Genomic DNA, 25195 nt, shown 5'->3' with positions numbered 1-25195 from the left:
AATGGCTACCCACTCCAGTATTCTTGCCTGGAGAATCCCAAGGACAGAGAAGCCTGGCAGGCTACAGTCCATAGGGTCACAAAGAGTCAGACACAACTGAAGCGACTTAGCATGCACAAGCATATGTAGCACAATCTCCTTTAATATGTGTATCATTTCAGGTACACAATTCTATGACTTTCTTTTAACTTTTCTATTTTTAAAAATTTTTGGTCAAGCTGCGTGGCATGTGCGATCCTGGTTCCCCAACCAGGAACAGAACCTGTGCCTCCTCAAATGGAAGCACAGTGTCTCAACCACTGGACCACCAGGGAATCCTCTATGACCCTAATATATCACTTAACATATCATTACCTCAAGTCTTGTCATCTGCTGATATATGATTATTTATATTTAATATTTCATGACAACATTTAGGGAAACATTAAGTTGCCTAAATAATATTATATTATCATATTATATTATTAATATTACAGTGTTACACAGTGTGAATACATATTGATAGTTATATGGCATAAGAGTATCCTAGCTTAATTTCATCGGGTATAGTGATAAATTGCATGGCTTTTGAGAAGTTATTTGCATTTCAGTAAACAAGAAGGAAATTAACAGATACTGCATTAGATGATATCTTTAGTTATTTAACTGGCTAGGCCAGAGATAGGAGATCATGAGATAAAATAGGAATCAAAGAAATATATTTATTATCGCTATTCTAGTGTGTTCTACAAAACATTCAGATAACAATATCCTGAGATGACACAGGGCATTTTATTATTTTATGTGCTTAAAATAATATTTTAAACACATATTTTATGTGTTTAATGTAAAATAACTGCCCCTCCATGTCAGGCGGGTATTGTCATGGAGACGCAGTGACAGCACACTTCTGAGTTTGCACTAAGCACCTTCAGTCTGGTGTTAGTGGTCAAATGGGTCTCATGAGAAACAGAGAAAGTCTCTGTGTTGCGTAAGCTAGAAGATTCCTTATACAAAAACACAATCCACCAATTGATAACATTTCAGATATTATTGGTTTAAGAATTCTTGAGCGAAGGTAATAAATAAGAAAATAAGACACACAGTAAGCTTTTAGTTTAAAATAGAAAATAACTGAAAAATGATATAAAACATTATTCTCACATGGTTTTAATATCAATGCATTGCTGCTGCTGCTGCTAAGTCGCTTCAGTTGTGTCTGATTCTGTGTGACCCCAGAGACGGCAGCCCACCAGGCTCTGCCATCCCTGGGATTCTCCAGGCAAGAACACTGGAGTGGGTTGCCATTTCCTTCTCCAATGCATGAAAGTGAAAAGTGAAAGTGAAGTCGCTCAGTCGTGTCCGACTCTTAGCAACCCCATGGTCTGCAGCCTACCAGGCTCCTCCGTTCATGGGATTTTCCTTTTTGCTCTTCTCTAAATGTAATGTATTGCTGATCCTGAGAAAAATCAGCTCAAAAATATTAAAATGAAGGGTTAAACAAGTGACCTTAAATTCAAATATGAGACCAGGGAAAGACAGTATCTCATACATGTTGCTATGAGCAGTAATGAAAAATAAAGGTATAAAACATTTGAAGTCATGAGTAACTCCTGAAATTTTTGTTAGAATGGTTTAAAATTAAGTATATAATCCTAATTATCTGTTTAATTTTAGAAACATTTTGGAAAAGACAATAAAACAGAGGCCTTGATCTCCTTCAATACATTATCTATCAATGGTTACAAAAATTATAAGCTTGGAAATAATGTTGATTAGATACTAAGCACTCCCAAGTCACAGATTATTTTTAATGAACATGCTGAACACGTATGCTTTTTGGCTCACAAGTTAGCACACGTCCTTTAAAAAAACATTCTTACAAGGTTAATCCAAATGTGACTGAATCAACACAAAAGCTAACCTGTTCAAGATGAAAAAGTACATTTGCTATATCCAAGACCCTTTCCACTGTCTTCTCGGGATCTGAAGTGTCTTCTGTCCTATTGGGTAAGTCTTTGTAAAGAGCCATTTGCCATCTAATAGCGGGATCCTCCAACTGCAGAAAAAAGAAAACCATTCAAAAAATACAGAGGAAAGAGAAGAACACCCATTTCTGAAGAGTCAATCTATAGCTACATATAGAGCACAGGCACAGGGTGAAAACATGATGCAGAGATCAAGACAGAAGTGCCTTGTACTCATGAAACTTGTCATCTGGTAAGACAGACAGACATCAAATAAATGTTTACAATGGTACAGGGCTGCTAGGAAGAAATATAAGGTACCTTGGGGACTTAACCCAATCTATTGTGGTTGGGAAGATTTCTCTAAACAAGTGAAGTTTCAACTAGGATTTAACGATGAACTGAAGATCATCAGGGAAAGAAAACAGGCAAAAGCTATTTTTATTTTTTTCTTTTCCTTTCACTCAAATCAGTGAAAGATTTATTTTAGAGGCAATGATATAGGATCAAAAGGACTCAACAACAGAGCCTAGACTCACTGAAACTAAGATACCAATGAATATAAATCAATGAAGGCATATCAAATCATATTTTGATAATCTATGGACTCTACTTTTTAATACTGTCAAATTTCTTGAGTTAAAGATATAATGGAATTCTGAAGGTTTTTAAGAAAGATTATTTTAAACCATAGAAATGGACAAATACAAGCATCTTTCCAGGGATAGATCACTTCAAAGAAATAATTTAGAATAACTATGTCATTAAAAACAGGCAAAGCAATACTTTTATGTTTCTCCTCCCATTAAATATTTCCTTTCAACATGGGAAATGGAGAAAAATGAAGAAGAATTAGATCAACAACATCCAAAGCTTTACAACTCCTAGCCAGAGAAAGCAGAGTCTGAATGTTTCAAAAAAATAACTTTCACATAGTCAGAGACAGAATTTTGTACACTGAATAACTTGTCAACACCTATTTGTCCTTTGATAAAACAAAATGTGTTTTATTCATATACTTTTTTCATTTGAGGACTATTGGACGTACAGATTTTATTCTTTTAATATAAAATTACCCCCTCTTGTCCCCAGGATTACCAGTCCTACAATTTTAAGACAATGTGTTCAAGAAGGAGCTGAGAACAAAAGAACTCATTGTTTGTAAGTCCATATATATGGGGGCCCAACCCTTAGTATAAAAAGTATATAATGAAATGTTACAAAGAATAAGTATTCATTATGTCTTTACTTTCAGGTTCCATTCATTGGGAGATGAAATACTGATTATACATGTTCATCCTTCTCAGCTCTTCTCTTTCTTCCTGATACCACAATATACAGCATACCTTGTCCAAAGTATTCCTATAAGTAACCACTAGAATAGAATGGAAGGATTTCCTCCTGCTTATCCAAGACATAACTTTTTATTTGCTGTTTCCTGAGAGTGGCATACACACCTCAGAGGTACTGAATATTTCCTGTCTCTATTTGAGACCATGGTTGTCAAAGAATGGGCCCAAATTTCCTAAAAATCTTGAGATCCTTTCAGGGACACATGATCTCCTCAAACACCCATGTATAAACTTGAGGTTAAGCTGGAGGCTTTATAAATATTTTGAATAATCTTTTTGATTTTATCTGCAAAGACATCATGCTCATATGGGAATTAACCTCCTACTCTGTTAAAGTTAAAATTAAATGAATAATGGACTTCATAAACAAGTGCACATGAAATCTGTCCTAAATAATTTCTGTGCATTGCAAATATTGCAAAACCATGTCACACCTTTATCACATTATATTCTGAAGTGTTAAAAAAATGAATATGGTTTGGATCTTTGGAAATAAACATTTTAATACCCAGATAGGGATATATTATACTGTAATCAATTCTTTTTGACATCTGGACATTTTCATAATTTAAAAAATCCTCAGGAGGGACATCTGAATAGAAGCAAATAGTTGAGTCAAAATAATTAACTGCAAGACTTTTCATATTAAATAACTGGTCCAGTAAACAAATGAATAGTTTATCCACTACTATGAAAGCATTTCCAAATAATGGTAAATACTTTGACTACAAAAACTACTTACAGCAAACATTTTACCCACAGTTAAAAAATAGATGTTATAATGGTTTCCATTCATGTTTCTCTTCTAAATGTACACTGGCTTTCCTATTACAGTAATTCTTACTATCTCCTATGTGCTAATGACTCTTAAACTTATTTCATTTTTGAGAACTAGGTGTAAAATATCAAATTTTCATAGACAACTGTCTCCATGTCACAAAAGTCCTCAAATTCAGCTGTATGAAGGAAATTCCCAACCTTTATTTCAACTGGTGCCACCTTTTTTTTTTTTTTAACAAAGTTTGACAGTCTTTGGTGATCTACTTTAGAAATACATCATTTGTTATCTTAAGAATCATTAATTCATAAGGATTTGCAAGCAGAATAATGAATAAAATGATATATTTTCACTACCTTACTTGTTAAAGTAACATTATTTGTAGTATTTCTTCTAAAGAGAGATTAACTATATAGTTTATAGGTGCTAAGTATTCTTTTGAATAATATTGGGCTTACCTTGCCTTGTAAGTGAATATTACTGCGGATTATATCTCGAACTTCATCCTCAGTGTCTTTCTGTCAAGAAATAAATGTTACCTAAAAGAAGTCTTATAGTGCATCCATGGTCACAAGTCAATAGAAGTAATTCCAACTTCTTTTGAAATAGTCTATGTCTGAACAAACATCTCTATAGGATTTAATACATGCCATAAATCTGGGGGATTATTGCTCAGGTAATTCTTTGATATTGCTGGGACTTGAAACAAGACAACCGTCTAACTGAACTTCACTAGATTTAATGCAACTGAATTTCCAGGTCACAGGAAGTAGAACAGAGGCATCTTCCTTTAGGTTCAAACATAAGGAGGTCTCCAGTATTCTCTAAAATCTCCATGAAGTCATTTTAGCCAATAACATCTACAAATATGCAGTAATCATGAGGAGCATACCCTGAGAAGCAAATATTAAACAACAGCCAACGGGCCTGCATCCTTGTAGCCCCCTTGGCCACAACCGCCCCTCAATTTGCTCACAGTAGGGCCTCAAACTGTGGATATATAGAGAGGTTCCTCAGTGTGGGAGGGAGAATATACCTTTTATTTTACATGTATATAACATAGCATGCCTATTTTCAAAAAACTGCATTCTCTCTGCATAGCCATAGAGGAAAGTTGAAGGCCATCAAGAAATCTTGAGAACTTCAATCTTGATGCTCACAAAGGAGAAAAACTGATTTAAAAGTCAACATCTTATCCACCCACGATCAGCATAACACATTATGCATCTAGCCTAACACATTATGCATTTATGAAAAAAATACCCATCATAAATCTGCAGATACCTCTCATCACAAATTTGATATAGGAGTTCATAGGAAATCCATTTTTTCCCTCATTACTAGCGACTTGTTGCCATCTTTCCATTTTGTGTGTGAATATACCCTTCAGGTGATTAACATAATTTAGAAATAAAAACAGCCTCCAAAAAAAAATATTAGGCCATCTCTGTGTCTGAGTCCTAGGGCCTGTATAGAAAAACTGGTTAATAAAGCCTTCAATGGAAAGAAACATGGGCACAGAACAGTGAGACAAAGGAATCCAAACACTTGAGGAGCTGGAGGTCAAATGATCTTTCCCAATGGGAGGAACAGGAGCCTTACCAGACTAAAGCGATTTTTGGCCAGTGCAATGAGCTCCTGGTCCCCAGGGGCACAGATGTTCAACCCAATGGGCAGCAACCGCTTCAGAGCGGCCACAATAAGAGATGTCTGCATGGAATATCGGTCCCCTTTGCGCTTCATTTTCTTCCTTTCCTGATCAGAAACAGCTGCCTATGGAACAAAGATAAACATTGGAATCTGCAACAATTTCTTGTCTCAGGATTCATGAGCCTTTTCTAACTGACTGTGGTTTTCATCTTCCTCATTTTCTGCTGGTCCCTGTTTTTGAAAATCTTACTGAGGATACCTCTTCTCTTTCTTTTCAATAGTCCTATTTCTCAGATTCCCAAGTCACTATAATTCCCCCATAGGCATTTATATATTTTTTAAGAAAAAAAAAAGGGTTATTACTTTGTTGGTTTGTTTTTGTTTTTAGTCTGGCCACACTATGTGGCTTGAAGAATATTAGTTCCCTGGCCAGAGATTGAACCTAAGCCCCTGCCAGTGGAAGCGTGGAGTCCTAACCACTGGACCAACAGGGAATTCCTCTATATAATTTCAGAAGGAAATTGCACATTGTAATTTTAGAGAGGCATATGGATGTATGAAAAATTCAAGGTAATTTCAGATACTGTGTGTTATATAATTATCAATGCTTAAGAGGAAAAAAATGTAAGAATAAATAGTTTTTACTTTGACAAATGCTTGCTTTGTCACACACACACACACACACACAGCATATATAAAACTCTCAAACATTTATTTGCCTTTTACATAGGCTGAACACTTGTCTCCCCAAGGCCTTAATCCCCATCTAACAGAAAGAGACATATTAATAATATACTAATCAGTGTTACTTAAATATTTAGGATTATCTCTGGATGACTTGCTTACAGCTGAGCACAGCCATGATACTTAAGTTCCCTTGTAATTCTGTTGAAAACCATGCCTGTGCTAGGGTTACCTCAAACTAGAGAGTCTAATTTTCACTGGGTAGTGAGGATCCTTTTTCTATATAGAGGGCACGTTGGAAGACTAAAATTAAAACAACTGTCCCATATGCCCTTGTTCATATATGTTAAATTTCTTTGTAGCAACAAATCAAACATTAAAGATATTTTTATGATAATGATATGGTATAATAGTTTTGAGCTAAGAAAAAACAGAAGAAAATTTAACATACAAATGATCTGTCTTCCCCAAAAGAAGGCAAAATATATCACAACATGATACTCAAAGAAGGTTTTTGCATAGTGAAAGTTTTGAAACAACTGAAATCATGTAGTGACAGTAGCTGATATGTTAATAATATCATATATATCATACAATGTATTATATCATTATATATATAGCATATATTGATATATATATCAAATCTATAAAATCTGAACCATAGTAATAAGAATCATATTCACATTCCAAAGAGATGTACTTATAGCTTCAGTCATGTCCAACTCTTTGTGACCCTATAGACTATAACCTGCCAGGCTCCTCTGTCCATGGGGATTCTCCAGGCAAGAATTCTAGAGTGGGTTGCCATTTCCTACTCCAGGGATCTTTCTGGTCCAGGGATCAAACTTGTGTCTCTTACGTCTTTTGCACTGGCAGGCAGATTCTTTATCAATAACGCCACTTGGGAAGCCCACTTATTGCATAGATCCCACTTTCATCTGTACCAATTTGTTAGAGATTATTAAGTTTCATAAAAAAAGTACAATGAATAGTTATTTGTACTCTTAAATTCATTAATCTATAAAAATAATGAATTAGTGGTTTTGAATGAGCTCTTTGCTAAAAGGAAACATAGCCACAGTGATTAAAATAATCAACCCACATGAGGAACCTCCATCCTAAAAATTAAACAAATTATGCAAACATATTTCAACCCAACACTGGTAATTCAGTCTTAGAAAAACAATATTACTAAATATTAATACATTAAAACCTACATTGTATTGGTGTTGAAATTTTCTTTGATTTTAACTTCTAAAACTCTTTCAGCTTTATGGTTGCATAAGTAAATGGAACTTAAACTTGGTTTGATATTTATAAATATTTAGGTGACGTTATAATAAAAATAATTTAAATCAACACTAAAGGCAAGTCTACATTGTTCAATTTTGAGAAATAGTAGAAAAATTAATTCCGCCTATGCTCAAAATATTATGTAATCTTGTTTTCTATACCACAGGAAATCTGTAAACCGAAAAGAATAGTTAATATATCTTTGAACATTTATGGCTGATAACAGTCCACTGTTGGTATGAAGAAATTAAATATACACAAAACCAAATATCCTCATGGACATCTGTATGTGTTGGTTTTGCTTCTTCAGTGCCTGTTTCCTCCCCAGACTTTGGAGCTCCATTAGGGAACTGGTCAAACCTATTTTGTTCCTTTCTGTATATAGAACTAAGCACTGTGCCTGACTCATAGGAGCTGTTCAATAATTTGAACAGAACTGCTATAGTTACTGAATGTGCATATTTTATTTTCAATCCATCACCTAACATTTGAATCAGACATGAATACACAATAACGTGGTCAATATGTAGGTACTGATGGAAGAAAATTTCAGATATTGAGATCTGGGGAAGTCATTCTTAGGTCACACATAATTTAACTGAAATTTTACACTAACCAGAACAGCTTGTTTTGTGACCCGCCAAACACTCATTGCACATCTGCTTTAACCATTAAAGAAAACAATACATTTAAAAAATTAAAATAGAGTAACAGTTGTTCAGGCATCCAAAATGGAGCTCAGTGGCCACTGTGAGTGTGGTTGGAGACATGATCCTGCATTACTGAGAACCTGAATTTTCTGAACTGTACCAGACTCAAGGACACCACCAGCCACCCTCAAAACAAGATCTGCTAGCAGCTTCCAGCTATAACCTTATAGTCTCAAGACCTCCTCTGGTAACTATGCAACTATTTCAGATCCAAATCAACCCTTACTTAACAAGCACACTTCTTGCCAGCTCCAATCATAATTCTTGACAAACAACTTAAGTAATTTTCTGGTGTCTGCCTTTATTAGTCTCCTGCATTTTGCAGTATGGCAGAACACACCTCTGATGAGTGCTTCTTGAATCTGTGTCTCCCAGGTTACAGTTCTGTTTGGCTCTGATAAAACTCTTGTTTATTCCTATTATTAGACTGTTTATTGATTATTTCTGTCGACAGCATAGTTAAGGAGGAAAGTAGGACAAACAAACTCTATCTTAAATAAATCTGTGTGTGTATTTCTATCTTTCTCTCTCACACACCACAGATATAGCTCCAACAAATTCACCTAAAATGATCTAAAATTTAATAGAGGACCAAGAAAAAGGGAAGAATTTTCTAGTAGTTCCCCAATGAAATGGCCTACAACTCTCCCAAAGTAGACACAAACAAAATGATAGACGATTTAAACATTTTTAGATATATGAAGTATAAAAGTGACACTATACATCATAAAGACAAAAGATACAAGTTTTGGTGACAAAGTGGAAGAAAGGGAACCCTCGTGCACTATTAGTGGGAATGCAAATTGGTTCAACCACTGTGGAACTGCATGGAGGTTCCTCAAAAAATAAGAAAACTAGAATTACCCAAGTATTATGGCCAATTATCTATATACTGGCCTCTCTCTAGGCTACAGATATTTTGCTTTAGGTCAAACTGAGCTTCCCTATCCCAGATCACCTTACTCCACACTGGTCTGCTGGCCAACTTACAGTCTTCTTATAGTTTTAGAAATGGTACTCCATACACATAGTGATTATCCCTGCTTGAGGGACTAGCTGAAGACTTGATATGTGACAATTTGTCTCTTGGTTGGTATTTGTATTTGGTCTCAATCTCTGTTCAGAAGAAGTTCCTGACAATCTATTTCAAATATGATAATATGCATGTTTCAATGCTATTCTCTAAAATCATCCCACCCTCACCTGCTCCCACAGAGTCCAAAAGTCTGTTCTTTACATCTGTGTCTCTTTTGCTGTCTCGCATATAGGGTCATCGTTACCATCTTTCTAAATTCCATATACATACATTAATATAGTGTATTGGTGTTTTTCTTTCTGACTTACTTCACTTTGTTTAATAGGCTCCAGTTTCATCCACCTCATTAGAACTGATTCAAATGCATTCTTTTTAATAGCTGAGTAATATTCCATTGTGTATATGCACCACAGCTTTCTCATCCATTCGTCTGCCGATGGACATCTAGGTTGCTTCCATGTCCTGGCTATTGTAAACAGTGCTGCGATGAACACTGGGGTACACGTGTCTCTTTCAATTCTGGTTTCCTCGGTGTGTATGCCCAGCAGTGGGATTGCTGGGTCATAAGGCAGTTCTATTTCCAGTTTTTTACGGAATCTCCACACTGTTTTCCATAGTGGCTGTACCAGTTTTGCATTCCCATCAACAGTGTTAGAAGGTTCCTTTTTTTCCTCACCTTCTCTAGTATTTATTGTTTGTAGACTTTTGGATAGCAGCCATTCTGACCAGCATGAGATGGTACCTCATTATGGTTTTGATTTGCATTTCTCTGATAAGGAGTGATGTTGAGCATCTTTTCATGTGTTTGTTAGCCATCTGTATGTCTTCTTTGGAGAAATGTCTATTTAGTTCTTTGGCCCATTATTTTCTTGATATTGAGCTGCGTGAGCTGTTTGTATATTTTTGAGACTAATTATTTGTCAGTTTCTTAATTTGCTATTATTTTCTCCCATTCTGAAGTCTGTCTTTTCACCTTACTTATAGTTTCCTTCATTGTGCAAAAGCTTTTAAGTTTAATTAGGTCCCATTTGTTTATTTTTGCTTTTATTTCCATTACTCTGGGAGGTGGGTCATAGTGGATCCTGCTATGATTTACGTCAGAGAGTGTTTTGTCTATGTTTTCCCCTAGGAGTTTTATAGTTTCTGGTCTTACATTTAGATTTTTAATCCATTTCGAGTTTATTTTTGTGTATGGTGTTAGAAAGTGTTCTAGTTTCATTCTTTACAAGTGGTTGACCAGTTTTCCCAGCACCACTTTTTAAAGAGATTGACTTTTCTTAATTGTATATTCTTGCCTCCTTTGTCAAAGATAAGGTGTCCATAGGTGCATGGATTTATCTCTGGGCTTTCTATTTTGTTCCATTGATCTATGTTTCTTTCTTTGTGGCAGTACCATACTGTCTTCATGACTGTTGCTTTGTAGTATAGCCTGAAGCCAAGCAGATTGATTCCTCCAGTTCCATTCTTCTTTCTCAAGATTGCTTTGGCTATTTGAGGTTTTTTGTACTTCCATACAAAGTGTGAAATTCTTTGTTCTAGTTCTCTGAAAAATACCGTTGGTAGCTGGATAGGGATTGCATTGAATCTATAGACTGCTTTGGGAAGTATACTCATTTTCATTATATTGATTCTTCTGATCCATGAACATGGTGTATTTCTCCATCTATTTGTGTCATCTTTGATTTCTTTCATCAGTGTTGTATAGTTTTCTATATATAGGTCTTTTGTTTCTTTAGGTAGATTTATTCCTAAGTATAGAGTCTCCCCTGGTGGCTCAGATGGTAAAGCATCTGCCTACAAGGCAGGAGACCTGGGTTCAATCACTGGGGAGGGAAGATCTCCTGGAGAAGGAAATGGCAATCCACTCCAGTATTCTTGCCTGGAAAATCCCATGGATGGTGGAACCTGGTATGCTACAGTCCATGGGGTCTCAAAGAGTCGGACACGACTGAGCAACTTCACTTTATTCCTAAGTATTTTATTCTTATCGTTGCAATGGTGAATGGAATTGTTTCCTTAGTTTCTCTTTCTGTTTTCTCATTGTTAGTGTATAGGAATGCAAGGGATTTCTGTGTGTTAATTTTATATCCTGCAACTTTACTATATTCATTGATTAGCTCTAGTAATTTTCTGGTGGGGTGTTTAGGGTTTTCTATGTAGAGGATCATGTCATCTGCAAACACGGAGAGTTTTACTTCTTCTTTTCCAATCTGGATTCCTTTTTTCTTTCTGATTGCTGTGGCTAAAACTTCCAAAACTATTTTGAATAGTAGTGGTGAGAGTGGGCATCATTGTCTTGTTCCTGACTTTAGGGGAAATGCTTTCAATTATTCACCACTGAGGATTATGTTTGCTGTGGATTTATCATATATAACTTTTATTATGTTGAGGTATGTTCCTTCTATGCCTGCTTTCTGGAGGATTTTTATCATAAATGGATGTTGAGTTTTGTCAAAGGATTTCTCTGCATCTATTGAGATAATCATATGGTTTTTATCTTTCAATTTGTTAATGTGGTGTATCACATTGATTAATTTGCAAATACTGAAGAATCCCTGACCTCTTATGGCCTCTCTCTATGCCTCTGTTAACACTGGGATAAACTGACAACATAATGACAAAGCAAAATGATTCACTAACAGTTTTCAGTTCAAAATACCCCTATGAAACGTATACTCTTAGTACACCATCTTCCAAAGGAGCAACTCCTCACTCTTCAGGCTTATTGTCTTCCCAGAGAAAAGAAAATTTATCATCTTTTTTGAGAGTTTCAATAACACAGACACACAAAATAATAGCCCATAGCAGTCAGACAACTAGGGATACAAAGCTTCAACTAGCATTAATTTTAAGTTCATGTCTAGTAGTGTCAAATACATGGCATTTACAACTCTAAATAAGACTAGAGTATTGGGTGATGCTGTTTTATTTTCCCAGTGATCATCAACGGAACAAATCAGATGGACTCTTGGGGTTCACTGGGGTACCATCTCCCTTCTCCCAAGGCATCTCTCTTGAGTAATTTGTTGAGTTGGTAGAGATTGATATCCTTGGCTAGAGTGCCTTACTATTTTGCATATTTGACTATTCGCTAGCATACCTTGTGCACTATCCCATGTAATATATTCATCTTCTTATTTAGTACTAATACAAACAATAAAAGCACATATTTTTCAGTGTTTTTAAAGGTCCTCTGCAGAGCTGGACATGACTGAGCAACCATGCGTACATGCCAATCCCCAACTTGAGTGACAGAGAAAACAAAAATTTCCATTTCATGTGTGAGAATTTTATATTTATCCATGTGGTTCTTTCTTAAACAATGCAGCTAATTATTTTGAGGTGTATATATGTACATATATTTACTCTTGATGAATATATATCATTGACTAATTATATGTACATCATACTGGTTGGCAATTTTGTGAATGTGTATATGGCAACTCACTCCAGTACTCTTGCCTGGAAAATCCTATGGACGGAGGAGCCTGGTGGGCTGCAGTCCATGGGGTCGCTGAGTCAGATATGACTGAGCGACTTCACTTTACTTTTCACTTTCATGCATTGGAGAAGGAAATGGCAACCCATTTCCATTCCAACCATTCTTGCCTGGAGAATCTTAGGGACGGGGGAGCCTGGTGGGCTGCCGCCTATGAGGTCGCACAGAGTTGGACATGACTGAAGTGACTTAGCATGTCTATTAAGCATGCCTTATTATTTTGATGCTTTGATATCTTTGGCCTTACTGATCTTTGATTGCTCCTCCCAGAGCTAGTCAGTTCCTAGAGATACAAAATTACTTGCCTGTAAGCACATCTTTCACAGACAAACCAGTCAATCCAGAGTCCTTGTCCTCCAATCATCTCCTTTACCTGAACCCCAGTCCACCTGCCCTCATCACCAAGGACCAGGCACCAGACAACTAGGAACAGTCCCTACACCCCAGAGCCCACTGAAACTATTCAAACCATCCAATTCTAAACCTTCTTACCCTAGGATGCCTGCTCCTTCCCACAGAAACCATAAGAAAGGTTCCTGTTCACATTCTCCCCTTCCTCCCTCTGCCTCATGACTTACCCTTCTGCCTCCAGGGAACTGTGAATAAAATCTTCTTCCTCCATGACAGTCATTTCCATGTCTATATATCTTACCACACCTGATTACAAGTCCTAGGTATCCTTAAATCTGTGTGGGTGTGTGTTTAGTCAGTAAACAATATTATCAAATCTATCAAATTCCAGTTATAAACCTTCAAAAGATCTAAAAAATATCAACCTATTCAATGAATGAACATTATATTCAAACATTTTCTAGAACATAAAATGGATTATAGTCATACCTTGGACATCTTTGACTTGGTGTCCATAATAAGGAAAGACATATTGTTGATTTCATTCTGCACCACAAAGTTCTGCTCCTCCCTTTTGAAATTCTGAGACGTTCCAAAGGAGGTTTCAATTAAAATCACAGAGATAAGAAGTTCAAATAATTAGAGATTACACAGGACCCCAAAGTTTCTACCAAGATAAGTAGTAATTTAATATATAAGATATAAAGAAAGGAAACAAATAGCTGTTGAATATCCAGTGAGGGTGCCTGGCTGGGAACAACAATTCTGGGAACTAAGATAGAAATATGAATGCTTTAAAGATGGGAAAACTAAGATTTAGGAAATTTAAGTAACCAAGTCACACAGCTACCAGGGAATAAAATGAACACTCGAACTCCAACTACTTGATGAAAAGCACATGTACTGCTTTTGGAATAAACACAGGTTTACTAAGGGCGTGCACAACTATAACACAACTTTCTGTCAGATATTTTAACTACTTTTTCATGTACCCTAACATTATTTTATTCACTTTAAATTTAGGAACATAAAAACACCAGGAAAGTCAAGTGTTTAAGCACTGGTAGTAGTTAAAGCAAATATAGAATAAAAGCAGAAACCACAGAGTTTTAAAAGAGAGGCTAACAATATAACTGTATGTCCTTCTTTTTTAAAGAAGCATAACCTGAACAAAACAGCTTCATAGTAAGCATCTACATATATTAATAATTATAAGCAATTAACGATTTCTATTGAGGACAGAGAATAGACTAAGCTTCAATTTTCATCCAGCTCATATTAATATTCTAATTTTACTATTAATCTTATGGATACTTATATAGTTTCACCTTTAAAAATCTGAGTTAAAATATATATGGGGAAACAAACAATGAGACTTTATTTTGGGGGGCTCCAAAATCACTGCAGGTTGACTGCAGCCATGAAATTAAAAGACGCTTGTTCCTTGGAAAAAAAATTTTTTTTTGACCAACCTAGACAGCATATTAAAAAGCAGAGACATTACTTTGCTAACAAAGGTCCATCTAGTCCAAGCTATGGTTTTTCCAGTAGTCATGTATGGATGTGAAAGTTGGACTATAACGAAAAGCTGAGCACTGAAGAATTGATGCTTCTGACCTGTGGTGTTGGAGAAGACTCTTGAGAGTCCCTTGGACTGCAAGGAGATCCAACCAGTCCATCCTAAAGGAGATCAGTCCTGGGTGTTCAATGGAAGGACTGATGCTGAAGCTGAAACTCCAATACTTTGGCCACCTGATGCAAAGAACTGACTCAATGGAAAAGACCCTGATGCTGGGAAAGATTGAAGGAAGGAGGAGAAGGGGACGACAGAGGATGAGATGGCTGGATGGCATCACTGACTCTATGGACATGAGTTTGAGTAAGCTCTGGGAGTTGGTGATGGACAGGGAAGCCTGGTGTGCTGCAGTCCATCGGGTCACAGTCAGACACGACTGAGTGACTGAACTGAACATGTTTGTGTTTTAAATATATTCATGAAATTCAAAAGCACATACTCAGATTTTTTATTATTCTTAAAAGTATCATTGGGCATTCATCTAAAAACCTACTGATTATGATAAATCAGTTATGATAACTCAGGGCAATTAAAAATCATTGTGACTGAGGGTAAGTTACAATAGTCAACAGAAGGCTTACACTGCCTCAAACTCCCCAGAGAAACCTTGTCTCTCTCCTCACCAGTTTAATGATATTTATGAGACAAGCTTGAGAAACTGTAATAGGTATTAACTAAGGGGATTGGGAAATTGATTAAATTTTGTAAGTCCTTAACATATATGAAACAGTAAGCATTGTCAATATTTTTCTACTTACATGGGATTTTGACCAGTAGATAAACACCTCAGCAACCATGCGGAAAAGATCTTCTGCTTCTTGGTTAGGCTCTTTCAGCCATTTTGCCCTGGAGCATATAATAAAATGGTGCCTCAGTTACTTCTTAAAGTTAATTAAAAAAAAAAAAAAATCACCTCTCAAAGTTTGAAACCAAGTAAACTGAGGGCAATCGTGCTTGCTCACAGAGCTCAAAAATTGTTCAGTGTACAGTTGTAACCTTTAAAATAATTTAAACATTGTAACTGACAAACTACTAGCTTTCACATATGAGAGGTAGACTGCTCCAGAATGGGATCTCCCACTGCTGTAATTTTTGCTTGGCGAAATTCATTATCTACAAACATCTGGTAATGTCATCCTCATGCAAAATCTCATTGCTAAGTAGTGAATGAAGCAATTCCACTGGGACATATGAACCCAGTAAAGTTATGACTGAATTAGAGACATTAAATCACTTTTGAACATTCTACTTCAGGGGTCCCCAATCCATGGACGGTTAGCAGTCCATGGCCTGTTAGGAACAAGGCTGCAAAGAAGGAGGTGAGCTGCAGGCAAGCGAGCAAAGATTCATCTGTATTTACAGCTGTTCCCCATCACTCTCTTTATCGCCTGAGCTCTGCCTCCTGTCACAGGATGAGTGGCATTAGACTCTACTGTAAACTGCACACACGAGAGATCTATGTGTTTTCTCCTTTTGTGTTGTTGTTGTTTAGTCACTCAGTTGTGTCTGACTCTTTTGTGACCCCATGGACTGTAGCCCACCAGGATCCTCTGTCCATGGGATTTTCCAGGCAAGAATACTAGAGTGAATCACCATTTCCTTTTCTAGGGGATCTTCCTGACTCATGGATCACATCCATGTCTCCTGCATTAGCAGGCAGATTCTTCACCATGGGAAGTACCCCTTATTTGCAGAAAAACAAACTCAAGGCTCCCAGTAATTATGCCTCATGGTGAGTTTCATAATTATTTCACTATATATCACAAAGCAATAATAATAGAAATAAATGTAATGTGCTTGAATCATCCCAAAACCATCACCCTCAACCCAACCCCAGGTCCATGGAAAAATTATTTGCTATGAAAGCAGTCCCTGGTGCCAAAAAGGTTGGGGACCGCTGGTCTACCTGTTATAGTCCACAAATCTAATCAGGAGCGGATAGAAGGCATAGAGATCTCTGGCCAGTGTGGTGAACTCATCTAGGATGAGAAGTTCGGCTTCAGACATATCTCCCCTGGCCTCAGATTTCAGATGGTCCTCTTCTGATACCACCATTGCTGCCTTTTTCTTGAGCTTCTCCATTAATGGCAAGAAATGAGTTTTCAAGAGCTGAGGTTTCACTTTATTTATAATAGGCTGGGAAAACACTGTTTGAAGAAAGACATTAATATGCTGTTCTGCATAAACATTCATTAAATGAGGATTAGATGGTCATTACAATTGTAGCATGATTAAGCCTCCCTCTCCTCCAGCACGTGGCTTCCTTCAGAATTCAGCCCATCCCTCAGCCCCTTTTCTAGTCCCAAACCTAATTACATAGCTGCTGTTCAAAAATGATTACTGAATTGAATCTGACGTGCTTCCTTGTTTTCAAAAAAGAAATTGGTAGCTAAATGAGAATTTAAAAAAAAGACATTCATTCACTTTGGAAATCAATTACTTTCCCATAAAGAAGAAAAGCCCCCCAGTGGAAAAAGTCCCCTGGGCCCCTCTTTTTTTTTTTTTAAAGAAGAGATACACATTGAATAATCCTGAGACCACATGCCTACTATAACATAACCACTATGCCATGACACTTTAACTGTCTTCATCTTTGTTCCAAAGGAAGAGTTAGATTACATATAATATTGCCTTTTTATTTAATAATAGTTGAAGCTGTTAACAACAGTTGTAAGCTTGATTGGGCCATTTTTTAAATTTAATTTTTATCTTATATTGGAGTATAGTTGATTTACAATGTTGTATTACTTTCAGGTGTGCAGCAAAGTGATTCAGCTATACATAAACATATATCCATTCTTTATCAGACTCCTTTCCCATATAGGTTACTACAGAATACTGTAGAGTTCCCTCTGCTATATAGTAGGTACTTATTGACTGTCTATTTTATATATAGTAGTGTGTACACGTTAATCCCAAACTCCTAATTTATTCCTCCCCCCCCCCAACCCCGGCAACCTTTCCCATTTGGTAACCATAAGTTTATTTTTTAAGCCTTTTTTAAAATGAATTTTTTTCCTGTAAGTGTAATATAGATGCAATGGGGAAATGTATAAAAGAGAGATGTTAAAAATGAACCAAAATCACCCTATCCAAATTAATAAGACATTGGTGTATTTGGGGGGGGGATTCTGCCAATAAACAACTTCATATGTATACTTTCAAACTCAAGTTTTTAAAACTCTTTTAATCCTCCATGATATTCTGAATATTCTCTAAGTCATAAAATATTGAAATCTTAACATTTAAAGAAAGCATAATACTCTGGAATATGGATATACACAACCTGTTTAACCATTCTCTAGTGCCTGGTCACTCAGATTGCTTCCAATTATTCAATATAAATAGTGCAATCCTCCCTGACTCCTGCAAAGATAGATTACTAAAAGTGGGTGAGTTCAAAATCCAGTTTTATTTTTGTCTCTGTCTACAGAATCATTAATTTTGATTGCTGTGTTTTAATTAATCTTAGCAAGATCTTCACGAGATTGGTCAAATTAAGAAAATGTTTACTCACTTAAATGTACTAACTATATGGAAAGTTACACAATGTCTGATTAAATCTAGTTTTTGGTTTTTTTTTAAGAACAGCAAACAGCATGAAAGAAATAATCAAGAATATTTTTTGAGTACAGAAGCAAATATTAATCAAGACTGAGAGAGGAAGATTCTAGTCTTCTGTACTTTGAACCTTTCTGAAAACAAAACGTAAATGGCACATTGCTTCTCAGTCTTACCTGCTAACCTCTTCATCCAGGCTCCCTCATCAATACCCAAGTTATTATATATGATTTTCAGGATATTGCCCAGCAGCGTGTTCATGTGTTCTGAGTTCAGAGCTGTACAGCACATCTCAGCCCTTCCCGGATTATTCTCAGGCCCATGCTCCCACCAACGAGACATGTAACTACAAAGCATGGGCAGGACAACTTCCATCACGTGTGGCATCTGTGTGTAGCGAATCCCGGACTCAGCCAAGTCCACAATTTCTTCCATGAGCTTCTCCAAAGACGGTATATTTGGACAAACATCTTCCACGTTAGCAGGCAAATTAAGAGCTAGAGAAACACACATACAAATGACACGTGTTCGGTCAAAGAAGTGACCTGCCAGCCACGTGGCCACTGTTAATAACAGACATCAGCAACCATTTCATGCTGAGCTTCAAAATTCAGCCAGACCTGGCATGTCTTCAGCTGGATCCCACTCCCTCTTCTCATGGTAGCTATTTCAAACTTTCTTTGCCCCCAAGTCCCAACTCCACCACCTGAAGATCAGCAAATGACCACCCCTTGTACTTCAGAGCAAACAGGAGTATCAGATGTCTCTCCCTCCAACTGCCTGCTCTCATGTGGCCAGGATTTGTGCATCTGGTTTCACATTCACCTCTATTCCCCTTTTCAGAGGAAGGAGTTCTGAGGTTCACTGTTCCACCTGTGACCTGATGTCAAGCCTACACTCCAGCAGATGCCTTGCTCAGGATTGCATCTTCAGCTCCTTCTCCATTGTCTCCTCCCTAGCAGCCTATACATTTGCTTAAGTCTCTCCCAGACTGTTCACTTTTCAGATGCTCTCCTAGCCACAGATGTGAATGCTCTGCTTTCTACCACTAAACAATTTTATTTTTTTAATCCTTATCTAAAGTAAAACTTCACATCACTGACCAAAATTCCCTTTTCCTAAAATCCCCCTTTCCTTAACTTCAATGCATTCAGTCTTTCTTGACTCTTTTCTAAATTTTGCCAGTCTCTTTTTACTAAATCTTTTCACCTTGCTGAACTTTTATATGTGGGTTTTCTTTAGAGATTTGTGTTGAACTCACTTCTCTTAGCTTGTATGTTTGCCTAGGCAATTCTGGCCATTCCTTTGAGATTCTGATCAGGCAAATTAACTCTCAATCCCATATTTCCTAAAGCTTTGTGTGAGTATGTGTTTCATAAGGAATGTGTCAAAAAGCCACTGCAAAAGGGTCTAAATTAAACTTGACCTTTCCTCTCCAATCTAGCTCTTCAGCCTGTACTAGTAGTATCTCGGTGAGGACAAGGTTGTCTGGCGAGTCACCCAGGCTAGAAACCTGGGAGAAATTCTAGGCTGGGAGGCTCCTTCATCTCCTATAGGAAATGCTTGTATCTCGAGGATTTCTCATAACCTCTGCACTACAAACTTCATCCAAGGGGCCTTATCCAATCAGATCTCTTCTGAATTACCACAATCATTTTCTAATTGGTGACACACACTACTCCATCTCTCTTATTTCTATCATGATGTTTTGCTGCAATGCAAATCTACTCATGTTACTCCACTTTTCAAAGCCAGTGAAAGGGTCCTATTGCACTGGTACAGTCCCCATTCCTTACCTGACCTGGAAAGCCTGCCTCACCTCTTCTTGGTTTTCCAATACTTACCTCATCTTTTCTCTTTCTTCCCTGAAAGCTATCACCACCTCAAAGTACTTGAAGTTTCCCCTAAGTACCAGCGTTGCAGTGTCCCTAATTTCAAGGCTCATATTGTACCAACTTTGCTAAGTCTTCCCAGGTGCTCTTAGCTCAAACTGCTTTTTCACATCCCCAGTGTTCTTTATTGTGAATTCTATCACATATATTCATCAGTTTCTCTCCCTTGATGCATCTAGAACCTCCCAGAGGAAAAGAACCAAATCATATTCATCTTTGTATCCTGTCTCCTCCACCTACCAACAATCATATGTTGAATGGCTTGAGTAAAAAGTGAATGAAGGAGAATCACTAAATGCAGTTCCTTTGCTTTGTTATGAAAATGATGTATTATAAGAAATAAACAGGTAAATTATTGGCTCTGTGTATTTGCTTATCTGTAATGAAATAGCAATCTGTTTCATGCTTGATTCATTACAAAAATATTAAAGGATCAAAAATCCTTAATAAGACAACAAGACATGCTTACACAGATAATAATACAAATTCAATTGTGTTTTACTGTTTACAAATGTATTATGCAACTATCTCGAAAAATATCAGTAAGTTATAGTCAATATATTTTCCTTTAGCTTCCTCTCTGTGATATGAAATTAGAATCACAAACTAGGTAAAGTAAATGATAATTATTCAGCTTTTAAAAAGCATTCTTACTTGAAAAATTCACTATAAAATTAGTGTAACCAGTAACTCCCATACAAACATGAATTACACAAAATGATCTCATTAACTAAATGATCTCATTAATTAAATGCATATGTCTCATTAACAGAGATGCATGCATTTGTGAACAGCAAATATTCTTGTCCAAGTTTGGGGAACTCAACATCTACTTCTGTTTAATTGACTATGCCAAAGCCTTTGACTGTGTGGATCACAACAAACTGTGGAAAATTCTGAAAGATGGGAATACCAGACCACATGACCTACCTCTTGAGAAATCTGTATGCAGGTCAGGAAGCAACAGTTAGAACTGGACATGGAACAACAGACTGGTTCAAATAGGGAAAGGAATACGTCAAGGCTGTATATTGTCACCCTGCTTATTTAACTTATATGCAGAGTACATCATGAGAAACAGGCTGGATGAGGCACAAGCTGGAATCAAGATTGCTGGGAGAAATATCAATAACCTCAGATCTGCAGATGACACTACCCTTATGGCAGAAAGTGAAGAAGAACTAAAGGGCCTCTTCATGAAAGTGAAAGAGGAGAGGGAAAAAGTTGACTTAAAACTCAACATTCAGAAAACTAAGATCATGGCATCTGGTCCCATCACTTCGTGGCAAACAGATGGGGAAACAGTGGACACAGTGACCAACTTTATTTGGGGGGGCACCAAAATCACTGCAGGTGGTGACTGCAGCCATGAAATTAAAAGATGCTTGTTTCTTGGAAGAAAAGTTATGACCAACCTAGACAGCATATTAAAAAGCAGAGACATTACCAACAAAGGTCTGTCTACTCAAAGCTATGGTTTTTCCAGTAGTCGTGTATGGATGTGAGAGTTGGACTATAAAGAAAGCTGAGTGCCAAAGAACTGATGCTTTTGAACCATGGTATTGGAGAAGACTCTTGAGAGTCCCTTGGACTGCAAGGAGATCCAACCAGTCCATCCTAAAGGAAATCAGTCCTGAACATTCATTGGAAGGACTGATGCTGAAGCTGAAACTCCAACAATCTGGCCACCTGATATGAAGAACTGACTCATTTGAAAAGACCCTGGTGCTGGGGAAGATTGAAGGTAGGCGGAGAAGGTGATGACACAGGATGAGATGGTTGGCTGGCATCACCGACTCAATGGACATGAGTTTGAGTAAGCTCTGGGAGTTGGTGATGGACAGGCAGGCCTGGTGTGCTGTAGTCCATGGGGTCCCAAAGAGTCCAACATGACTGAGTGACTGAAGTGACTGATTGCAAGGCTTTTGGAAAACAACTAATATACAATATAGTTTATCAGACTTAGAGGACAATACTGTTAGAAAAAAATCACATGAAATAAAACTGTCCCAATAAGATGGATCTAGCAAGTGAACTGAGAAAAAAGCAAAGTATGAATCCATGCTGCTGCTGCTGCTGCTGCTGCTGCTGTCATCTCAGTCATGTCTGACTCTGCGGGACCCCATAGATGGCAGCCCACTTGGCTCCTCCATCCCGGGGATTCTCCAGGCAAGACCACTGGAATGGGTTGCCATTTCCTTCTCCAATGCATGCATGCATGCTAACCCGCTTCAGTCGTGTCCGACTCTGTACCACCCCATGGACAGCAGCCCACCAGGCTCCTCTGTCCACAGGATTCCCCAGGCAAGAATACTGGAGTGGGTTGCCATTTCCTTGTCCAGTGAATACATAATCATAACAAATAAGAATATTGTACATGTGCTGACTACCTATAAGAGATAACTGAATTAGAGTGACCTATTTTTTCCATACTGCTGATTATTCTGTCTTATTATTAAGAGGGTTAACTTGTCTGTGGTTCATTAATTTAAAAGAAATGAATTTTCTTTCAGAAAAACAATGGAGATAGTATACAACACTCCAAAAACTTCCAAATAATAAGACTTAAGAACAAATAGCTTTGGAGATAATAAATTAAAATAGCCCATTAAAAAATTATGGTTGTAAAATACTACAAATGTCATTCAGTTTTAGCTTCAAATATCAAGTACCACACATGCTTCTGTGCTACCTGCTCTCTCTCTCGAAGACTTTGTATTGTAGATGGAGTAAATATTGTGCTTGTCCAGGTGAGTTTCCAAAAATGCTACAGGAAAGGCACCAGCAAAAGCAGCCAGACATTCTCCCAATGCAGAACGTTGCCTGTAAATGGAAACTTTACATTTTTAAAGCCTTCTAAGTGAATAACTGAAGAAGTTATATTAAAATTGGCAAAGTCAACCTAAAAGAAGGACAATCATAGAGCTACTGATAAAAACTACCCCTCAGATCCAACCTCTATATTGTAAATTATCATCTGCTTTCCATAGCAAGTTCCCTACCATTTTTTTTTTAAATCTAAATCACCTGTCAGCTTAAGAGAAGTTAAAAACAGTACAGCCAAAAATATCAACAACAACAAACACACTTATAAATGCCTCCACGAGTTTGGACATTTCATTTAGTTTCCTTTTCTTTCTTTTTTAACACAGTGTTCTAAGGAACAATTCTTGCCATATGAATAAATGTATTTTGATAAAAAATTTTAAAAAAATAAAGTACTAATACTAACACACATATAACTTTCTGAAAGTTTGCCATATATAATTAATTTCAGGGTTATATAAATAATGTCAGGTTATTAGTTATGAAATAGTAAGATACACTAGATGCTAAAGACTATTGATAACACTTAAAACTGATTTATTCATTTTCAAGAGAAGGTGGTGCCCTGGGAATCAAACTGTGATCAATTTATTTAAGAATTCTCCTGCCACTGATATATTTAAATTCTCTCTCTCCCTCAGTTTTCTACTTAATCCAAGGCTTTACTGGCACCTTAAATGTTTATTAAATATAGAATAATATGAGAGTTCAGCAAATTATGAACTCTTTAAATGACTTGGTATATATATTTAATTTAAAAGTCAATAAAATGGATTGAGTTAACAAGATAACATAATTCTCTTGGGTAGTTTTAAATTTCTTATTAAAAAATAATAAATAATGCTTGATTATTTAATATTTTAATTAAAACGACAGATAGGTACTCTGCTAGGAGAAAATATCCCTTCACAGAAAGAAACTGAATAAGGTAAACTTCAGTTTACACATTGAATAACATTGCATTACTAAAAATAAGACATCAAGCAATTACAAAGAGCACAGGCTTTTATTCATACAGATCCAAGACCTGATCTTACTCCTAATGCTGCGTCACTCATTGTAGGAAAATTACTTACACTTTTCAAGTTTTTCTTTCCTTACCTAAAAATGAGGACAGAATTGCAAAATATCTAGTACACGATATGGGTTCAATAAATGTTTTAAAATAATGAGACATACTTTAAGAAGTTAATAGCCTAAAATGTTTCATGTATGACCCCAAGGTAGGTAACCAATTTCCTGACATCTGATTCAAAGCGTGAAAGCAGTAGTTGTTCAGCTGTGTCTGACTCTTTGCGATCCCATCCATGGACTGTAGCCCACCAGGCTCCTCTGTCCATGGGATTCTCCAGGCAAGAATACTGGAGTGGGTGGCCATTCCCTTCTCCAGGGATCTTCCCAACCCAGGGATTGAAGACTGGTCTCCTGCACTGCAGGCAGACTTTTTACCATCTGAGCCACCAGGATATTGAGCTAGTCCTTTTATTTCATTAATAATTCTTCTGAATTACTTAATGATTCACTTTAAAATACCAATTCAAATAGTAATTCTCAGATTAATTTTGATCATTTGTGTTGTTTTCTGGAAATAGCAACATTTCTTTTAAATGATTTGTATAAAAATAACATTTTTATAACATTACATTTTTTAGTATACCATCATTTTTTCAAAATACCTTTTATTCACCTTCAAATTTTTATTTTTATATTCGCCCAGAATCACTCTACAATTGTGAAGTTAACTGAATAAAATGCACATATACCTTTTTTTTAGACTCTAAGAGAATGATCCAAATTTTATCAAGAAAAATATCCAGGCAAGAACAGCAAAAAACAATAACGGTAAGTGCTGAGGTATAAGAGAATAACTGCTGAGGCATAAGAGAATTTTGACTACCATGTATTAAAATAAATTACAAAATACTAATAATTTAGGCTAAACAGTACTGCTCTTATCATTCAAAAAATCAAATAATAGAACAGAATTCTAGAAATGTATATTCTAGAACACATTCTATAAATATAACCTATCATATTTAGT

At 36.6% G+C, this 25195-nt stretch overlaps 1 protein-coding gene across 1 annotated transcript in view; it reads right to left on the bottom strand.

Annotated features, from left to right (window-relative positions):
- RYR2 (ryanodine receptor 2 (cardiac)) overlaps positions 1-25195 on the bottom strand; it is an 826801-nt gene that overhangs the window by 128913 nt on the left and 672693 nt on the right. The window contains exons 67-74 of the mRNA XM_010860117.1: positions 23021-23151; positions 18613-18933; positions 16782-17022; positions 15634-15721; positions 13789-13881; positions 5679-5849; positions 4535-4594; positions 1904-2038 (exon numbers count right to left, since the gene is read on the bottom strand). Of these exons, the coding sequence (XP_010858419.1) occupies positions 1904-2038; positions 4535-4594; positions 5679-5849; positions 13789-13881; positions 15634-15721; positions 16782-17022; positions 18613-18933; positions 23021-23151 (1240 nt within the window). The remainder of the gene's footprint in view (positions 1-1903; positions 2039-4534; positions 4595-5678; positions 5850-13788; positions 13882-15633; positions 15722-16781; positions 17023-18612; positions 18934-23020; positions 23152-25195) is intronic.

This window comes from Bison bison, unplaced genomic scaffold (assembly GCF_000754665.1).
Source record: "Bison bison bison isolate TAMUID 2011002044 unplaced genomic scaffold, Bison_UMD1.0 scf7180017864462, whole genome shotgun sequence".
Classification (NCBI taxonomy): domain Eukaryota; kingdom Metazoa; phylum Chordata; class Mammalia; order Artiodactyla; family Bovidae; genus Bison; species Bison bison.
The sequence above is the reverse complement of the archived record's forward strand: the minus strand, read 5'-3'. Positions and strand labels throughout refer to the sequence as shown.